At 43.5% G+C, this 20,724-nt stretch overlaps 1 protein-coding gene across 2 annotated transcripts in view; it reads right to left on the reverse strand.

Moving 5' to 3' along the window:
• Positions 1–2,393: 2,393 nt before the first annotated feature.
• TMPRSS6 (transmembrane serine protease 6) overlaps positions 2,394–20,724 on the reverse strand; it is a 38,360-nt gene continuing 20,029 nt past the window's right edge. For both annotated transcript variants that reach the window (XM_048500770.1, XM_048500771.1), the window contains exons 8-18: positions 20,262–20,398; positions 18,003–18,115; positions 17,056–17,165; positions 14,233–14,378; positions 13,482–13,580; positions 12,051–12,164; positions 10,485–10,601; positions 7,360–7,528; positions 4,668–4,939; positions 3,784–3,920; positions 2,394–3,529 (exon numbers count right to left, since the gene is read on the reverse strand). In XM_048500770.1, the coding sequence (XP_048356727.1) occupies positions 3,368–3,529; positions 3,784–3,920; positions 4,668–4,939; positions 7,360–7,528; positions 10,485–10,601; positions 12,051–12,164; positions 13,482–13,580; positions 14,233–14,378; positions 17,056–17,165; positions 18,003–18,115; positions 20,262–20,398 (1,576 nt within the window). In that variant the 3' untranslated portion in view covers positions 2,394–3,367. The remainder of the gene's footprint in view (positions 3,530–3,783; positions 3,921–4,667; positions 4,940–7,359; positions 7,529–10,484; positions 10,602–12,050; positions 12,165–13,481; positions 13,581–14,232; positions 14,379–17,055; positions 17,166–18,002; positions 18,116–20,261; positions 20,399–20,724) is intronic.

The following is a 20,724-nucleotide window of genomic DNA, read 5'->3' on the forward strand; positions in this document are numbered from 1 at the left end:
AGAAGTCCTGAATAAATTTCACAGACCATTACTACTGTCTCATTGTCACCTTGGCCACAGCAACCTTGTATGTGAGGTGGGGGCGTGGTTGATCTGGGAATAGTTCCTTACATAAAGGAATTTGAACTTCAGCAACAGTTTTCATTTTTATGTGGGACACACTTCATTTACAGAGCAGAACTGGGTAAAGCCCAAATATATTAACATTTTCAGCCCCACAGGGTCCACAAGACTCACATCTTCTGTATCTCAACCTGGGCTACAGGTCCTGAGATCCTTGATTGTTTAGGTCTTCTCAGCTTGTACTATATATCTTCCAGAAATTTCTTGTCATTACAGATTTAGTCTCCAGATATGACAGTAGAAGAGAATGTCTTCATTTTGTCTGTCCTGCACACTGTTTGTGTACCAATTGGGGAATTTTTTCATTGTTAGGAACTATGGCCTGGCTAAACTTGATAAGGAATCTGGGCCTAAACATATAGTTGACTTTCTGTCTAGTCCCCTGAGGTTCACAGGCACTATGAGTAGCTGCTGTTATTTATCTATTTAGAAAATTTTCTGGGAAGCCTCTCCAGGAATCTGCCTAAAGAGGATTGCAAAATAAAACATAACAAAAACCACACATTAAAATAGTAATTAAACTCCAGCATTAAAAACCCAAGTTGAACATGAAACCATAAAACTGGACAACTGACAGCTTAAAATAAATTTCAAGACTAAAATAACAATAAAACATGAGGTGGACCCGATAAAGGAAGCCATGCCCTCCAGTTTGGAAGACCTGAACCAGCCTGTCAGTGATGTTTTGCAAGTAGTTAAAGTTGTCATAAGTTGTAAGCAACTTGATAGGGCACAACACACATACACTGTGTAAATGAGGTCTGTGGTGTTTGTGTTAAAGAAACCAGTTTGCATCTATCAACTATACAACACATACTGGTGCCTTTCGCCTCCACTATTCTCACCTGGAGGCCCACAAAGTGATTCTATTATGAATGTATGTAATGATAAATGTAACTTTTGAGCTACTGTAGGTTTGGAACTGAGCTTCTCTTGGCCCTACACCCAAGATCAAATTTCATGTTGTTGGACTGACATGTGGAAGACTTTTTGTTGCCACAGATGTTGCTCAGGCTACAGTACTCTTGTGAGACTTTAGTTTTATTTGTAAAGTGAGACAAGATTACTAAGTCCTCTTGGTAGCAGAAGACCCAACATTTTTGTCTGTGATGATAAGTTCTTTGCCCACAAGGTCAGTATACACTTGTACAAGAATCAAACTGGTTAAATTTTCATGGATTCTTTCAAAGACTGAAAATGATTGGGGTGTGGAGATGAAGGCTGCTGTCATTTTTCTCTGGTGCCCTTTCATGGTACTACTTAACTTGCACTTTCCTTGCTTAGGTGCCATGACAGTTACATACGAAAACAATTTTCAGTATAGTACAATATCTTATGTCTCTGTAGGCTGATGAATTTTTTTTATTTCATCACATTTTCAAAGATGGAAGTAGGCTTCATTATTACAAAGCACACTTGTCCTTGAATACAAACTCTACTGAACACATTAAGCCTTCAGAGGAAACACGACAGGGTCAGGCTTTTCAAATGGATTATTTCCTTCAATTCCATGATAAAGAGGCAAGATCAAACTAGGTTACAAGGAACAAGCAGTATTGTTCTGTGCAAAGCAATTTTTCTATTGTTAGTAATGCTTCCTTTTCGTAAGAACAGGGGACATTTAAAACTTAAATATTAAAATGAATTCACGATCCAGTACAGGTTAGAATTCCCATATAAATGAATGACAACAAGTTACTTGTACTAAAAAATGTGAGAACCTATATTCTGGTTGCATGTGGAATGATGGTGTCCTTTGGAAGAGAAGGCAAGACTAGTGTAGACCTCAAAGCCAAGAGTAGCTCCCCCACCCACCCAGCCAGGCCCCTGCTGCACATGCAGAATAATGCACTTTATTTATTTATTTAAATTCTGCCCTATCCTCAAAGGGCTCTGACTTGGGCCCCTTCTGCATATGCAGAATAATGCACTTTCAATCCAATCCAGAGGTGGGATCCAACCAGTTCTCACCACTTCTCTAGAAGTGGTTGCTAATTTTTTCTGAGTGCCGAGAAGGGGTTACTAAAGCAACCTCCCTGCCCAATAGGGACTGGAGGTGCGTGTTTGCGGTGGCGCCACTGTTTGAATCCCACCACCATCGGAACCTGTTATTAAAATTTTTGAATCCCACCACTGATCCAATCCACTTTCAATGCACTTTGCAGCTGGATTTTACTGTGTGAAACAGCCAAATCCACTTGCAAACAATTGTGAAAGTGGATTGAAAGTGCATTATTCTGCATGTGCGGAAGGGGCCTAAGTCAGCCAAGCAGAAGGCTAGGTGGAGCTGATAAGAGTGTACTGGTGATGGACAGAAGTGCAACCTAAAAATCAGTTAAGTCATGGCCCTATATGGAGCAGCAGAAGTTAGGAGGAAGGGCTGTGGATCAGTGGCAGCATATCTGCTTTGCATGTAGAAGGTCCCAGATTAAGTCTCCAGAATCCCCAGTTAAACAGATCACATAATAGATGAAGTGGAAGACTTGAGACTCCAGAGGGCTGCTGTCAGTCCAAGTAAACAATATTGACCTCAACAAACCAATGGTCTGGCAGCTTCAGGTGTTAGCAAGAAGGAATTTTCCAAAGGACTTTCCCAGCTGAGCAGCATGAGGTCTTTTAAGAGATGTCATCTGGCCTTTAGACAGCCTCATGATTGGGTTTTTTTAAATTGAATAACTGCACACAATTCACATGAAGTTCATCTCTTCCACCCAATCCTAATGACTATCTGCTCAGGGTCTTACTTACCCTCATCTCCAGAGAATATACTAATTATATGTTATAAATGCAGCTGTTAAAAACTCACAAAGTATTTCTACAAGGGGGGCTACACGGGCTTCCAGTTATAACCTTCTCCTTCCATATGAGAAGACATTTCCTCTCCAAGGTCTTTTGGCAGTCTAGTCCTAGGGTCTAGTGTAGGGTCAAAAGAAGGACAACAGACCAGGATTGCTACTTTTGGTGGCAATATGAAGGCGGATAGATAACGACGGAGAACCATGTCTCACAACTGTTCCTCATTGTAAGGGATTCCTGCATTTTGGATGCCTGAAAAACTGGCCTCATAAAGCCCCTCCTCCACCTGCACTGAAACTACTTTTTTGTTCAACCCTTGAAAATCAGATGGGATTTGGTCCAGTGTGGAATGTTGCTGTCGTCCAGAACATTGAAAGGTATGTTCGATCCTACACGTTCAGACAGTCTGGAGTTTCACAGGGCAAAGAAGAGGGGGTGGGGGCCTTGTTTAGCTCGTCATGGCCTGCTTCATCCAGCTAATCACTGAGGTGATTCTGGTGTAGACTCCATAGTAATTGGGGCGTGCGCACCCCAGGCCCCAGCTCACTAGACCAGCCAGGAACCATCTGCCACTTGGTTCTTGACAGGCAAGCGGTCCTCCAGAGTCACCCTAAAAACAAAAAGAAACAACTATAATCTGTATTGTTGAAGGCTTTCATGGCCAGAATCACTAGGGTGTTGTGGGTTTTTCTGGGTTGTATGGCCATGTTCCAGTAGTATTTTCTCCATAATCTGATTTGAAGGAAGGAATCTTCTGAAGGAATCCAGTGGAAATATTTATGTATATTTTGCACTGTGGGTTACATGGAGCTGCATAAGAAGTGACAAGCTGTTTAGGAATGTCAGAGACGGGTTCAAAGTTACCTGACAGGAATCTTTCTTTCCATCATGGTAGCCAGCACAAAGCATTCTAGGTGTGACCCGGTAGTGATAGGCCTCATTGCAGACATCCTGTTGCACTAGAGATATATTTGCCTTTTGCAAGATCTTACTGTTGGGACCTGGGTGAGGGGTAAAAGATGAAAAAGGGGGGAAAGCAAAGTGCAAATCCGTCTCTCCCTTCATTTGAAATCCCCTACAATGCACATCTTTCTCCATACTCAATGTCTCATGCAGCACAAATTTCCTGTGGGCTTCCCCCTCCCCCATGAGTGCTTCATTTAAAGAACACACCATGAGACTATCATCTCCAGACACTTAAAATGGTTTTTAAAAAGACTTAAAATGGCCATATCTGTCCAAGGGAGGTCATGGGTTAGCGTTCAAAGTTCCCAAGGGATTTTTTTCCAACTTGAAATGTCCTAAAGGGGTTTTTATCTTCAAAAGATCAGAAGATTTGTTTCTTTTTAATCAATAACATTCTCAAATCTGTGTTAAGTTTGGAATTTTTTTTAAAAAATCCTGAATAGTACAGTCTTCCAATAAAGATAACAGGATAAAGTATTTTGATTGTGAAATAGCTTTATGGTTTTAACATAACATCAATATATTGCTATTTTTGCAATTTATATAAGAATCCACTAAGGGGAGCAAAAGAGCCCTTGCTGTAAACCAGAAGCTTCCACATTCTGCTTTACATATTATCCTATGACACTACATTAATTTTGGATCAAACCGGCAATATAGCACTGCTGCAGAGACACTATGATCTATAAAGCTTTGGCTGATACAATATCCCAAGACTGGTTAATTTCAAATAAAGACATTTGACTGGAACACAAAGAGAAAGAGAGACACGTTGCAAATACCTCCTTCCTTGACTGCTCCCCAGCCGGTGATCCAGCAGAAGAGGCCAGGCTCAAAGAGGTGGGAGCTCACAGGCAGGCAAATACGTCGGATGGAAGAGGAATAGACAACTGGATGGTCAAGCTGCAGCAGGGCCACATCATAGTCATGACTGTCCTCCTCATAATACGGATGCTGCAGGATGCGACTCACCTTGAATGAGACCTCATTGTGGCTAGTGACATTCAGAAAATACTTGCCGAGATAGACCGTCCAAACAGTGGGAGAAGCCAGTCTGCAAGGCATAATGAGGAGGCCAAGGTTTCAACATGATCTTTGCTTCTGAGGGTTTAATTTTATGGGCCCCCAAAAGGCTTATTTTGTTTCCCCACTCCTACACATGAAGTCTGCTGGCTGAGTTCTCCCAGAACTCTCTCAACGCACCCCCTTCCACAGCCCCCAGAAGCAAAATTCACCAAGGCTGGATGCTATTATCAGGAGGGCCTCCTGCAGCCACATTGACAGTCTGGTGCCTTTACCTTGAAAATGTGCAGCCTGCTTACACACTCAGAAATTCCCCATTGGCTACAATGGAGCAAAGACACTGCAGAACAGAGAATCTGGGCAAAGTTCTTGGGCTGCCTGTCAGGGGTGCATTTGTAAAGCTATGGGCACCAACATTTCAGGATCTCACCAGGAGACTGTCCTGATGATACCCCCTGAGTTTAGTGAAGTTTGGTTCAAGGGAGCCAAAGTTATGGACCCTCAAAGGGGTAGCCCCATCTCCTGTTAGCTCCCATTGGAAACAATGGGGGATGGGGCACCTCTTTTGGGGGTTCATAACTTTGGACCTGATGAACCAAACTTCACCAAACCTGGGTGGTATCATCAGGACAGTCTTTGAATGAGATTCTGAAATGTTGGTGCCACTACCTTTAAAAATGCACCCCTGCAGGCACAAACGTGAAAAAACACCAAAAAAATCAGACAGACCCGAATATTCGGGTATATCCGAATATGTTATTTATTTCAGGCATACAGATTATTTTATGCCCAAATAAATCCAAATCCGAATTTTACTGAATTTCTAGGGTACTGACCAAGCCTAGGGGGTCTTTCTACCCTGTGTCATTTTTCCTAACATGAAACAGTCCCAGTTCACTGTTTGGGGAAACTTCCTGGAATACATGTGAGTTTCCCCTAAAGACCCAACAGCACCCTCCCCTTCTGCACATGGACCACAACCCTGAACCACCAAATTGGGCACTGTCCATGTGGAAACTGAGGAATGTATTACTCACACAGGTTGGACATTCAAACACAACCTGTGTAATATATTGTCGAAGGCTTTCACGGCCGGAATCACTGGGGTGCTGTGTGGTTTCCGGGCTGTATGTACTATATGTACAACCTGTGTACTCTGCAATGCAAGTCTGTCCATACAAGCATATTATCACAGAAGATCTCTACACTGCTTCTCCCTCCCCCCCCCCCCCAGTTCCAGGACATGGAAGCTTATTTGTTACTATTGCCTTGCTTGATTAGATATAAGGTTCAACTACCCAGGGTCTGTATATCTCAACAGCAGCCAGTCACATATCCCTGAAGAAATGATTGACAGGATGGTGATAGACCAGCTGTTTGTTCCTGCATCATCCATCAGTGGTACGCTGTACTTCTACATGAACATTTCATTTTTAACTATTATGGCTAATTGCCATTGATAGCCTATTCTCCGTGAATTTACTGGATCCTGTTTTCCCCGAAATTCTCAAAACAAGTGAGGAAAGGCTGGGCTGCTTAACAGTACTGGTGCATAAGAAACAATAACGTATTCCTCAGTTCTTAGAACTGTCTTCAGTCCCTCCTGAAATATTACTTATTCAATACCAGATCTCCATGCATGGTTCCCGCTATGCCAAGTTCTCTAAATCAGCGGTTCTCAACCTTCCTAATGCCGCAACCCTTTAATACAGTTCTCATGTTGTGGGGAGCCCCAACCCTAACATTTATCCATTTTACAGATGGAGAACACTGATGCAGAGAGTCTCAGGTGACCCCTGTGAAAGGGTCATTCGACCCCCAAAGGTTGAGAACCACTGCTCTGAATGTTAAAGTCTCCATCAAACAGAAGTGAGTGCTTAGAGTGACACACTCATAGCCTCATTAGACCTACCGTAATTCTCATTGAGGTGGTTTGTTGGACTCTACCAGTCATACGAATGAATGCTCCTCCACAGTAAAAAGAAAAACTCACACATTGAAAATGCAAGGAAAGGAATTCCAACCTCATCTTTTCCCTGACTAGCAAATTTTCTACAAGGAGGGAATTTCTATGCATGAAGAAGCAAACAATCCTGTGTGGCTCTGGCTTCAATCTGAAGCAGTACAACTCTCACAACAATCACACTGTCTCTATCGAGTCCACCTCTTGAGCTTGTTAAGATGATAAAAGTGGGGGAACAAAAATTACATATTCATCTTGAAGCTTTGTTGAGGGAGGGTGGAAGAAAATGGGCTCGACTGATCCTGAAACAACATGGGGGAAAATCAACCCCCTCCCCATTCAACATCATGCCTCTACTCTAATTTTAATCCTCTCTCTTCTTGGAAGCCTCAAAGATGTCCCACATAACATGAAGACTGTGCCTGACAGAACTCAGCAAATAATGTGAACAGTACTCAAGATCCCTCAGCTCCCCATCCCACTGTCACCTGTCTTCCTGGAAACAGTGCGCAGCAGTGATCACCCAGCGATCTGCAATCAATGTTCCACCGCAAACATGGTGCCCACGAACCTGCAGGCTGGCTTGCCATGGCCACTCCTCTTCTAATGACTCAACACCCCCCACAATCCGATTAACGGGACCCTTCAGCCCACAATCTGAGGAAACAGAAAGAAACTGTTTATCTCTTAATATGGTATCCAGGTGAGATCTGGAGTACTTCAAGCCTCTATCATCAAAGTTACAAGCAGCATACTATTTGTATGATCAAATGTTTTTGATGAAGCATTCATTTGACCTTAGTTGGCTTAATTACTGTAGGTCTGCTTGATACTTACTGCTGATCTGCAAGGGTTTTCACTGAAGGAATATTATTTATATAGTCTCTCATCTTTTGATTATATTCTGGGATCCCTTTTCTGTTTGTTATGTGTTATCCGTGTATTGTATTATTTTCCATTTGGGTTATTTGATATAGTAGTTTTCAATCATTTCTATTCAAGATTATAGTTTTACTGCTGTTTTTTTTTTGACCAGACAGAGTCATTTTTAGGGTGTTGTGGGTTTTCCGGGTTGTCATTTTTCTTGTAACATCATTTTTCTTGTAATATCCACACTGTCTCTAGCTTATTCTTCATATTGAGAAACAGAAAGAAACCCCAGAAGATGGAATGATCTTTGGAAGGAAGGCAAGTACAAAAGGAACAGGATACAGTGCCAGATTTAAAAAATGTAATTGTTTGACATCTGTTTCTTGGTCCTTTATAACAGAAGCTATTTGGGATTTCAAAGGTCACAGCTACAGAAAAATCTAGTTCAAGTCTTCCTTTGTTATTTCATTAAATAAAACTTATGGTTACCAAAGCTGGCCCTAGTAAGGAAGGCTGAGAACCCTGCCTCAGATGACAAATTTAGGGTGCAGTTTAAGGGTAGCATATTGGTGACAAATTTTGAGCAGTGGAAAGAAAAATGAGTTGGTGAAAAAGCCGCCCTGAGCCCTTCGGGGAAAGGCGGGGTATAAATCTAATAAATGAATGAAATGGGTAAAAAACTGGGCTGCAGATTAAGAACTCCCCAACTGAAAATTCACCTTAGCCATTACCTCACTGGTGGCTTTAGGCAACTCACTATCCCTCAGTGTTTCATTTGTAACATGGCGATTACAACACTGGCCTATTCTTAGAGGAATACTACATGGACTATTGAGATGAAAGCACATGAAACCCCTTGAGCCCTCTGAAAAAGCACAGTAGTATTTTGATGAGTTTGGATGGCATGGCAGATTATTTCTGTTTATGGCCAATGGGACTCCTGGCATGTCCACTACGAGGTGGTTGCGGGGAACAAAAAAGCACAGAAAATGCAGACAACAGAAAAAGAAAACACAACAGACAAGGAGAGCACATGTATCATTTCTCAGCACCTGTTTTCCTAAAACAATTTTTCTTCACTATAGGAAGAGATCCCCTTTTCTAAATCAGAACTTTTTGTCATTGAAGTGAAAATGGACCTCCCATAGAATAAGTATTTTAAGAAGAGTCTGTGTTTTGTTTTACTGAAATATAGTTGTTTGTAGGATTGATCTATTATTTTGATGATAATACTCCTCCCCACAAAGAATGCATAAACAGACACTCCAGCCATGGCCCAAACCACTAATAGTCATTTTCACTGTACAGCAATAAAACACGGGTAGACACGTGCTCCCCCCCCCCCATGCATGCCAAATAGTGCCAAGCTATTGTGTTTGGCAGAGCAATTCTTTTGTTCTGTTCCAAGAGAAGGGATGCAGCTGAGCTGGGATGTGCTCGATACTGACATTTCTAAAGCAGCCTTATTTTAGTCCCTTACTCCCATGCAAACACCAGCAACAGATTAATATAAACACATGCACATGTTTGATCAAGCACAACTCTCCTTCTCTACTGCTTTTCGTTTGCCAGCGTACCACCACTGTTGCATTTTACAGCTCTCCGGCTCAGACAGGTAGCCTATTCATGCACTAAAATTCAGCGGAAGCTCTCTTTTGTGAACCAGGTCATTCCTCCAGTATATTTTCCTCTCATAAGGCTTTCTGAATCAGTTTTATGCTGGGTGCAATACTGATAAAGATTTAGCATTACTTTTGAATCCCTGCTGTCATGCGAATTTGATGTGCACCTGCTATATCTCCTAGAACAGTGGTCTACAACTTTTCCAGAGTCAAGACCTTTCTTTATACTACAGGCAGCAGTATGGGACCACTGAGTTTGAAGAGATAGGAAGTAAAATGACATCACTGCCTTGACACATCAGAGTCATATGACAGGAAGAGGAGGGACTATGGTTGCCAGCTCCAGACTAGGATATTCCTGGAGATCTGTGGGTCCAGGCTAGGGAGCATGGGGTCTAGGTAGAAGGGGGACCTCAGCAGGGTTTAATGCCTTAGACTCCACCATGCAAAGCAGCCATTTTCTCCAGAGGAACTGATCTCTGTCATCTGGAAAATCTGTGTAATTTTGGGAGATGCCCAAGCCCCACCTGGAGGTTGACATCTCTAGGGGCATTGTGCCGAGTGCCCTCACCATACTGTCCTAATACTACACTCAGCTATCATACAAAAAGAGGCAGGAGACATCATGCTCTATCTATAATGGCTCTGGTGGCAAATCCTTCCAAAACGTAGCAACAAAATGGTGGCTCTACAAGTGCTCATGACCCAGCAGGTAAGTCAATATGACCCAGCTGAAGATCTTAGAAGACTCATCCGCACAGTAAACCACAATCGCTTTCTAGGAGCCTGATACCATCAGCCTGGGATACAGTGGTCCTTTTAATATTGCTGCTCCTCCAATACCACTGAAAGGATGGGATCTTCTCTATTTCACATTGAAGTCCTATGCAGAGTTACACCATTTGTTCTCAATGTTTGGTACTTTTTGGCAATTTCTCCATGTTGTTTTGGTAATTTACAAAGTAATCTTTTTCTGTATTCTTGTGGCATTTCCAGAGTGTATAAGAAGCCACGTGTTCTCTGAGAATGGCCTGGATTGGCTACTTTTTGAGCCATTCAGTTTAGCCTTAGATATAGATATTTATCTTAATCAAGCACATCTTGCCTCATTAAATGCTTACCACAGTTTATCTCATCAGAGCGATCCTTGCAGTCAGGAATGGAGTCACACCGAGGGTTCGGTTTCTTTACACAGCTCTTGTCAGCACATTGGTAGGTGAAAGGGCTGCAGGGAACTCCTGGAGACATGTGGGGGGGAGGGGTGGACAGAAGCAGATAAGTTACTCTTTTTGTTATAACTACAATTCCTATTGTCACTAGTACTGCAGCGGCATAGCACCAAAGGGACAGGGGGTTTCAACGCACCAGACACACGCTGGGGAGGGGGCGTGGCGGGGACACAGTTCCCCCTTACTCCAGCCCTGTAGTACTGTTTCAGCTTCCAAATACTTATCTAACAGTTTGTTAGTTGCTGTGAATGTGAAAAATCACATAACTACTGTTCAAAGACCTCATAATTGATATCAAAGACTGATGTGTACTTTCAGAGAAACTGTATGCTACAGCCCTCCTCAGGCTATAGCACTTCAGAGTGCAGGTAAGGGACTGTATGATTAAGTGTTACCTCAGGTCAGAAATTCTTGTCTGGAATGGGTAACCGGCAGCTAAAAAACAAGCATGTTGGGATGAAAGTACTGGGCAGAGGGGAGAACCTATTGTTATGACAGATTCTGTACAGAAAATGCTACTGTCCGTTTCTTGTTTATCCGCAGTTCTGGTAATCATTACAGTGCAAATGTGTTGATTAAAATTCCATTCCATATCAGGAAGAAGTTTCTCAGTGCTGTCATCTTGGTTTGCTAGTCTTTTTATAGGCTTTTCCACTCATTACATTTGGGGGTATGCAGCCATGGCTACTAGGAGAATGCATTATCCATGGTCCTCCCCATACACCTGGTCTCTGTTTTGCCTAAATAAGGCACCATGTGCATTTTCTGTAGCATATATACGGTAGATGCTGAAAATATGTGTGGTCCTATTCAGACAAAATAAAGGATTGTGGATAGCATAGACTTCTGGCATGATTGGATAGATACTCCCTTCTCCCCACAAACCATCATGACTGAAAAGAGCTTATTTCAAAACACTTTTATAAATAGAGCTTTTGAAACTTCAAGGAATGTACAATGGATACAAAGAGAATTATGAAGTCCTGTTTTGATCAATCCCCATATATTATGTATAAATAAATATTCCAGATTCAACTTGGCCAGCATCCTAATTTCTGGCAGTAGTCCTAATATGATGCTTGAGGACAGATAAAAAAACACATCACCTACACGGTATATTCTTCCTTGTTCATACTCCTAAAGTGTGACCTTTGAAAACACACCCTGGATTTCTACTGATATCTTTTTCTTAGAGAAAATGTATTGAACTGTTTCTAAATTTCTGGTTTCATCCAGTCTTTCGTTGGTTCCAGCCCATTCTAAGGAAGAATATTTGTTCTGGCTCATATGATCAGATGGAGTGCTGATGGCAATATAATGGCATGTGACTTCTTCTCTTTTTAGCACACTTTGAAGAATGTATCTGCCGTCTGTCAAACGCAAAGCAGTACGTTCTGAGTTGCTTCACCAACATCCCAGCATCAGTGCCAATGGCCTAAACTTAGTATTGCCCCGTACCTTCATTGCAGTGTTCCTCATCACTCCCATTGATACAGTCCTGATGTTTATCACAGACTCTGGAGAAGTCTAGGCAGATGCTGTCCTCATGACACTGGAATTTTGCAGGGCATACTGACACATTTCAAAACACAAGAATAGAGGAGTACATGAGCAAGGGAACAAATGTAACCTGCTTTGACAGCAGCAAAAAAGTAACTGAGGGCCTTTCCCCACTTACTGTAAGCCCCGCGCTACTTGAGGAGAGTAGCGCGGGGTTCCTCCTCCCTCCCCACGGCAGGGGCGGCCACAGCGCAGCCGCCCCGACGCTGCCGCTGTCGCGCCCCCTCAGCGTGCGGCATCCCAGGGCAGCTTCTGCCTTCCTGAACGAAATGCAGCTTGACGCACGCATAGACGCGGGGTCGTGGGGACGCCTGGGCGCGTGCCTGGGATGCCGCACGCTGAGAGCAGCGCGCGGCATAGGGGGGATGGAAGGGAGTGGGGAAAGGCCCTGAGGGAAGCAGTCCTTGATTCAATGAAATAAATGATTTTGATCTAGTGCAGGGATCTTGCATTGTGAAAGCAGTTACCACATGAATCAACTTGAAGTGACTATAATGGCCAATTCACCTAGTTTGCTGTTGAGCAGAAGATAGGATCTGAATTGGGCCCCCATGTCCAAAATCAACACACTCAGATATACAGCCTGGCATGAACCGGGATCACTGAGTCTAAATTTCTTTGCTTTATTTTAATTAGAGAATAATTATAACATCCTGCTCGTTATGGAATGAAGATGCAGCAAATTTAGCGAATGCCACTTCCTGAATGGAGCAGTTGGTCTTCTTGGAAGTATATGAACAGCATCTGAAGCTGCCATATAACAAGTCAGACCACTGGTCTACCTGGCTTGCTATTGTGTACTCTGACCAGTAGTGGTTCTTCAACATCTCAGACATCTCTTCTCCAGCACCTGCTCCCAGTGTCTGAGATCTTTTAACTGGAGTAGCCAGAGCTTGAACCTGAGACATTGGAATGATGTGCTTTGAGACAGATCCACAGCTCTCTCTTCTAGAATTAAATCCTGGGTCTAACAGACCAAAACATCTGTCCAAAGATGGCCACAATCATTCAATAGTGAAGGCAACCAAATTGTGCTGGGGACAGTGTGTAAATAATGGAATGAATCCAGTACAAAATGGCTATTTTCATAAAAAGCTCTTGAGCAAGCAGAAATGCAAGAAAAAGACAATGATAGTCGCTTGTACTAAGGCAAAGTTTCTGTATCCATCACTTGTGTTTCTCCTTGCACAAGATCCTGTGCAACCAGTTGTTTAGGAAAGAAAGCACTAGATGTTGTACAAGCTCATATGCCAGCAGAATTGTGCCCAGCCCATTTATATTTCTGCTTGCACATTGCTGGATAATTCAATCCACGAAGAGGATACTTACCACAGTTTCTTTCATCAAGTCCATTGGAGCAATCTTTGATCCCATCACAAGCTGGGACACACAGACCATTCATGGAGCAAAGAGCCTCCCCAGGACATGCTTTAAAACAAAAGAAAGAGTTTTCTAAACAAAAAAACAGTGGCTGGGAGGTATTATAGCTGCATCTTATATATTTTAGAGCTATTTCCTCAAGTTCCATTTGCACAATAAAAAACATCCATAATAAAATGTGTAGGCATGAGCATACAAGACGAATTCACAGCCTCTCCAAAACACTCCTGCACTGCATGATAATATCCAGAGATTCATCAAACTGGCAAACTGCTGTCTAGTGTGTGATGAGGAATGAAGAACTTTTTAAAAAGAAATATTAAGAGCAGTGGAGCAGACCCCCTGTAACTCTCCCAGGTGCTTCCAGCCCAGCTGAACCCACAGGTCTTCCACATACTCTCTGTTTTTTTTTTAATCTGACTTGCTGCAGAGAAGTTCGCTGCCTTTCCCAGTCGCTCTCAGCAGAGTCACATTCCATACATGGGGGAAAGAGCTTTCCAGGCCATTAAAGAAAGCATCCTTCGTCATTAAAGAATATTAATGTTCTTTCAAGTCCCTTACTTCCCATTAGTCTGTCAGGTGCAACCAAGGCAATAGGCCCCTGATTCATACCAATCGTAACAACAGGGTATGATTTAACTGCTCTGCAGTATTTCAAAGAGCTGAGCTGAATTGCATTTTTTGAGGAGGTGGTACTCACGGTCGGATTGATTATATAGGCTGAAAGCAGCCTGTACTCCAGGCCCTGTAAGGATGATCTGAGAGGTGAAGTTGATGGTGATGCCAGCACCGGACACTACAGGAATCCTTTCAGCATAGGCTTGCAAACTCCGCAGGCCGCACAGCCTGGTTTTTAAAACAAAAGTAGGAAAAGTAGGAGCGTGGAAATAGGAGACAATGAATTTTTTTGAAGTCAGTCACAGGAGAGTAGCCATGCTAGTCTGCAGTAGAATAGCTAGATTCAAGTCCAGAAACTCCTTAAAGACCAACAAGATTTTCAGGGTATAAACTTCCCAGAGTCAAAATTCCCTTCTGGGTCAAGGAGCTTTGACTTTCAGGAGCTTCTGTTCTGTATATCTTATAAGTCCATGGCTTTTCTATGGTGCGTGGACTCGGACTCCTGAATCCAAATTAATATAATTTTTTTGACAGTGCGAAGAGATGCAGAGTTGTTTTAAAAGGAAAGTGAGATTAAGGACTAAATGACACATGATGCTGGAGATGAGGAATAAACTCCTGCATGGGCCATTTAGTTTCAAAACACAGCTGCTGGGAGGAGAGGCGCAGAGCTAGGGAGTCAGTGCTGGTGGTGTAGTGGTTAAAGCACTGTTAAGATCTGGGAGATCCAGGTTCAAATTCCTAGACTGCTGTGGAAACTCACTGGTTGATCTTGAGCGAGTCACATTCCCTCAGCCTAAGCTACCTCAGAGGGTTGCTGTGATGATGAAACAGATTTGAATTTGGATGATGTGCTGCAACCCGAGCTCCTTGGAAGGAGGCTGGAATAAAAATGTACACATAAACACAATCACACCTGCCACCACAAATTGTTTTTGGGTAACAAAAAATGTACCTACTTGTAGCCCCCCTATTTGGGCTGACAAGGCTCAGAGAGGGCAGTTTTGACCAGGAGAATGGTGTTATGGGGAAAGCCGCCGCTCTCCCCAGCCCCATGATCCTGAGCTGCATAATCTGCTCCTGGCAGCTTTTTGTGGCTAGGGCCCAACCAAGACAGGATGCCTGAAGTTCCACATTTGGAGCTCCAAAGTATTTTTTGAAAATAGCAGGCAGGCAGGATTTAAACCTCCCTCCCTGCTCCCTTTTCTAATTTGAAATGCGCCCACCGAATTGTTATATGTACATCACTGGAGAAAACATACTAACACCAGCTCTATGTGGCCAGTTCGACTCATGCAAAGGGACTGGAGGAAAAGAAGAAGAGTTGGATTTATATCCCCCCTTTCTCTCATGTAGGAGACTCAAAGGGGCTTACAAACGCCTTTTCCTTCCCCCCTCACAACAAACACCCTGTGAGGTAGGTGGGGCTGAGAGAGCTCAGAAGAACTGCGACTAGCCCAAGGTCAACCAACTGGTGTGTGTTGGAGCGCACAGGATAATCTGAATTCCCCAGATAAGCCTCCACAGCTCAAGCAGCAGAGTGGGGAATCAAACCCAGTTCTCCAGATTAGAGCACACCTGCTCTTAACCACTACGCCACTGCTGGTTGAAATCCTGGCCAATTCCCCATGCTGCAGTCATAATTCAAACTGGGGCCCCGCTATTATTTTTTTAAAGCTTGGGAGCTGTGGATATGGAATTTCCGGCATCATTATCAGGTGTGGTTCTAAATTATCTGGTCATGGATCTCCAGTGTTGTGTGTACTTTGGATGTGAAAAACAGGAGCTGAGGTTTGAAACTCATAGTGCAGCTCTGCCCTGCCCTAAAAGAGAAACAGTCTTCAGGTGGTGTGAGGGTATTCCTAGAAAAAGAACAGGAATGAGCAAATGGGGTCACCCATGTCCCCAGGCGCACACCGTTTGGTCATGTGCGGGGGGGGGGGAAGCTGGCTGCATGGAGGCTGGGGTGGGTGGAGCCCCTGCTACCCCAGCCTTCATGCAGGTTGCCTTTTGGGAGCCGGCCTGCACGGAGGCCGGAGGCCAGGCCCCTCTACGCCTGAATCCCACCCCCAAGCATGGAGGGGGGATGCCCAGAGAAGTAGTTGTCTCTAGGTGCCATTTCCCTCAGATATGCCTCTGGGAATGAGCCCAGGTCTACCGAAAGCAAAAACAGATGCCAGCCTAGATCCACATGTCAAGGGACTGACAGTGCTGCTGTGTGCAAAGTCTGCTTAAACACATTAGGTTGGATCCATAAGACATTTTCCAGCAGCAGAAGGGAACTTAGCTGCTTCCCAGAGGAATGGCATGGGGGATCGGCATGGGGAGGGCAAATCAGCAGAAATTACCAAATAAGAACTCATGAGGGAGAGGTGGAAATTGCCAACCTGGATCTGACTCAATGACTTCAGGAACCTTTGACTGGAGAAACTCTGCATAGGATTGCACTGCCAAGCTCGTTTTTCAAAACCACATGAAGGGAATCCAAAGAATTTTCAACATTTGAATGTCCTTTTTCCAGGTTATCAGGCAATCAGGGATGCTACCTTTTCTCCCAATGGTGGCCTGATGCCACTAAAGATTGCTCTGCAGACAGAAATTCAACCAATGCAGATTTCTTTGGACAAAGAAAGGGCCAGCTGCATCTTTTGAATGCCTGCCTGTCAAACAGCTGTTAAAAGAACAGAGTCTGAAATAAAAACACCAAGGAGATGACGCAGCAGAAGCAGATGGAGAGAACATTTCCTAGCAGCTGCCTTCTTGAAAGATGGTTGTAAGAATAAAAGAAACAAAGAGGTCTAGGAGAGAATTTCATCAACTACCAAGATAAGAAATGGATTTTACATGAAGAATGACATTTCACTGAAGGACCACAAGTACATAAACCAAAGTAATATTCCTATACCTTCTATTCTGGATGGTCCACTGCCCTTGTGTGCATGGCAAATCACTTCTCTGTCTGCTGAGAGTATAAGCATCGAACCAAAGGACCACTCCATATTCCAGAGATGGAACCTGCAGAAATGGAAAAGTCAAGAACAGAGTTCACATCACAGTCCTAAAAAGAAGCATGCCTCATTCAACCCAGGGGTCTCAAACAGAAAAAGAAGAACTCAGGAGGGAGAGGTGGGAAGTCTGTATGGGGCATTATTCACACTGCACGACTAGCAGAGGCAACTTGTTCTCATGGTTGTATGCTTTCCTCGTTTATGTTCCTCCCATATGTAAAACACAACTGAAGGCTTCTGGATTTGAGAAGCTATGAATCAAGTTTACTGTGCTGTTGGAATGCAGTCACCTGAGTGTGTATTCTCTCCCACAAATTGGTCTTCCATTTTAGAAGTGAGGGAAACAAACTCCAGTTCACCCAGGCAGAGGGAAGGGAGAACAGTGAAGGGAACCTTCAGGGACAAGCTCCATCCATGTTTGATACCACTTTAATTTCAGTCTGTTGTGAGGTCTGAATGTAATAACACAGTTCAAGCCTGTGGTTGTCAGGCCTTGCTCCAGGCAATGCCAGGTTAACTTGGAAGCTCATCTAGGGACAAAAGCACATGGACCACAGAAGGCCTTGAGTTCAGCCTTGAGCATCTCAATGGATGACCTCAGGTAACAGGTTGGGGGAGACCCTGGACAGTCAGAACAGACATTTCAGGACTAGCATGACAACAGTCTGACTCAATATAAGGCATCTTCATATGTCAAGGAAATTGGACAAAACAAGAAAATAGGCACATTTCATTAAGCGAATTGTGAATATTGTTCATGAAATGATTATTTCCTTGGCGCAGTATTGCTTTTAAAGGTCACGCATAGCCTACATTTGTGTGGGAGAGGACAAGAAAATCTCACCGTCATGTGCCAAGTGCACTGCGTGTTGGGCGCATAGTAACTAGGGTAGTAGGGAGTCTTGATGTTCCCTTGCATTTCCAGACTTTCCTGCAGTGTCAGATTCATTTGGCAGGCTGAAAAGACAGAAATGTTCTCATGCCAGATGAACTACAGAAAACACGTTGCCTGGGTTTATTCTTGTGACTCACAGCAAAAGTCTGCTTCTAAGGATGCTGTGTGAGGCTTTCACTTTAGGCAACACCCCTGATATTCTACTTTGGGCAGAATCCAGGATGTTTTTTCACTGCACTAGCAGCAAACCTTCAACAGGCAGGTGTGTGTCTCTTTGTAGAACTCAAGGAATAACTTGCTATTTATAGTGAACTAGAACTTATACAGTACCACAGGTTGTTGTTTTGTTATCCAGATTTCCAAGATTTGTTTCTTAGTCCAGCAAGCAGGTGAAGAAGAAGAAGAGGGGGAGGAGGACTATGGATTTATATCCCCCCTTTCTCTCCTGTGAGGAGACTCAAAGGGGCTTACAATCTCCTTTCCCGCCCCCACCCCATCCCACCCCAACAAACACCCTGTGAGGTGGGTGGGGCTAAGAGAGCTCTGAAGAACTGTGACTAGCCTAAGGTCACCCCGTTGGCATGTGTTGGAGTGCACAAGCTAATCTGGTTCACCAGATAAAATTCCACAGCTCTAGTGGCAGAGCAAGTGTTAGGATTTGCAAGTGTCTGTCACAATCCTGACAACAAGGGGTTAACTGTGTGCATGTTAATTAGCTAGTGAGGTCAGTGTCTTGCTATCAATTCATTGATGAGTCATTGGGCAGTTAATCCGACATTGCTTAGGTGAGGCAGAGCACGTAGGTCAGAGGTTATAAAGTTAACTATATTTCTTTGTCTCACACTCCATTCTCTTTTTCTTGTACCTGTAAGATGGATTCACCTTAAGAGGTGAATGCCTAGGCCACATGTGGGCTCACATGTGCCTAAGTTCTGCAACTAAATTTGTACTAGAATAGTAAGGATTTGTTATGTTTATTCCATGTATACCCCACCCTGATTTAGTTAAGTAAAGTTTCTTTTTATAATCACAGCAAAAGTCTCCTGGTCTTTCCTCTCACTCTGCTTATTACCCAAATAGGGAAACAATTCCCCAACAGCAAGAAATCAAACCCAGTTCTCCAGATTAGAGTGCACCTGCTCTTAACTACTACACCCCGCTGGTGGGGAAGGCTTTCCTTCCAAAGTGGTCTTTAGAAAAATGTCCTGTCCCTTTAACAGCAGCTTAACACATGGAAATAGGCAGCAGAAGTTTTTCATGGCATACAGGTTCATAACATTCCTTGCTAAGTTTTGCAGATCAAACTGATATCACAGGGACAGCTAGAGGGTAAAGGTACAGATAGTTCCCTATGGGTCATTAGTGGCCCATGGGTGACATCACACCACAGCATTTACTAGGCAGGGTAGTTCACCATTCCTTTTCCCAACTATCTACAGTTCTACGCATTACTCCCAGCAAACTTGGTACTCATTTTACTGACCTCAGAACGATGGAAGGCTGAATCAACCTTGAGCTGATTACCTGAATCCCAACGTCTGTCAGGATCGAACTTAGGCCATGAGCAAAGATTGGACTGCAGTACTGCAGCTTATCACTCTGTGCCATAGGGCTCCTAGAGAGACCCACTGAAAATCTGGCAACCCTACTTCATCAATGCAGCCAAAAAGGAAGCAGTGTTCTCTTCTGGCTTATATGGATGAAGCAGACAGCGAAGCACTGAAGGAATGGCCTGAAGTCCATTTTACTTTTTCAGTAAAAGTGCATCCTTATGCCAATCCAGAAAGATAACATTTGCTACAGAACTTCAAAATATGGCACTATTCCTATTGAAATGACAGAACTATAGATGAAAGCTCTGAACATGTTTAGTATTGGAAATCACTCTCGTCTTGTCCTTTGATTCAGCATAAGGTAGCCAAATAACATGTCTTTGTACTGAATGGTTGTCCCTATCTTGGTGTCATCTTCCAAAGAACAGTGAATTACTATAGCAAGATGTTGTATAGTAATGCTGGGCCATACTCCACATCAGTCTGTGAAACCTCAGCTATAATACAGGTAGCTGAAAAACAGATGGTTAAAATAGATATAGTGATTTGCAAGGGAAACTAATGGTTAGACAAATGCTGGCTATATATACCATCTCTCTTTCTCTCTCTGTTTCTCTCTCTCAATCTTGATAGTACTTCGGTGACATTTTCTTACCTTTTAAGGGTACAGCCTGGGCTGATAGTATAAAAGGATCATCGTAACTGTACATCCCCTTCTTCCAGACCACAGACATGACAGGTCCTGAAGACAGAACTTCTACCACGGGTTCCTGACGGCTGCAGCCATACAACCTGAGGCACAACATGAAAATACAGGAGCATTGACAAGCTGGAAAATTGCAGAAGGAAAACGAAGGAGACTTGGAAATGTAAGTCTGCCTTTCAAAGGCCCCATTTTCTGCAGAAGAACTGATGTCTGCCACCTGGAAATCAGTTGTAATTCCAGGAGAGCTCAAGGACCCACCTGGAGGTTGTTAACCACACCAGAGGGCATTCTTTCAGTTGCCAACCTTAGCAGAGGGAAGGGCTTGTTCAATGGTTGTCTCCCAACTTGGGAAGTCTCTCCTTTAGCAGCTCAGAACAGCCATCTCCCTAAAGCGTTCGGGGTGGATTTGACA

The sequence above is a fragment of the Sphaerodactylus townsendi genome, linkage group LG06 (genome assembly GCF_021028975.2).
Source record: "Sphaerodactylus townsendi isolate TG3544 linkage group LG06, MPM_Stown_v2.3, whole genome shotgun sequence".
NCBI lineage: Eukaryota > Metazoa > Chordata > Lepidosauria > Squamata > Sphaerodactylidae > Sphaerodactylus > Sphaerodactylus townsendi.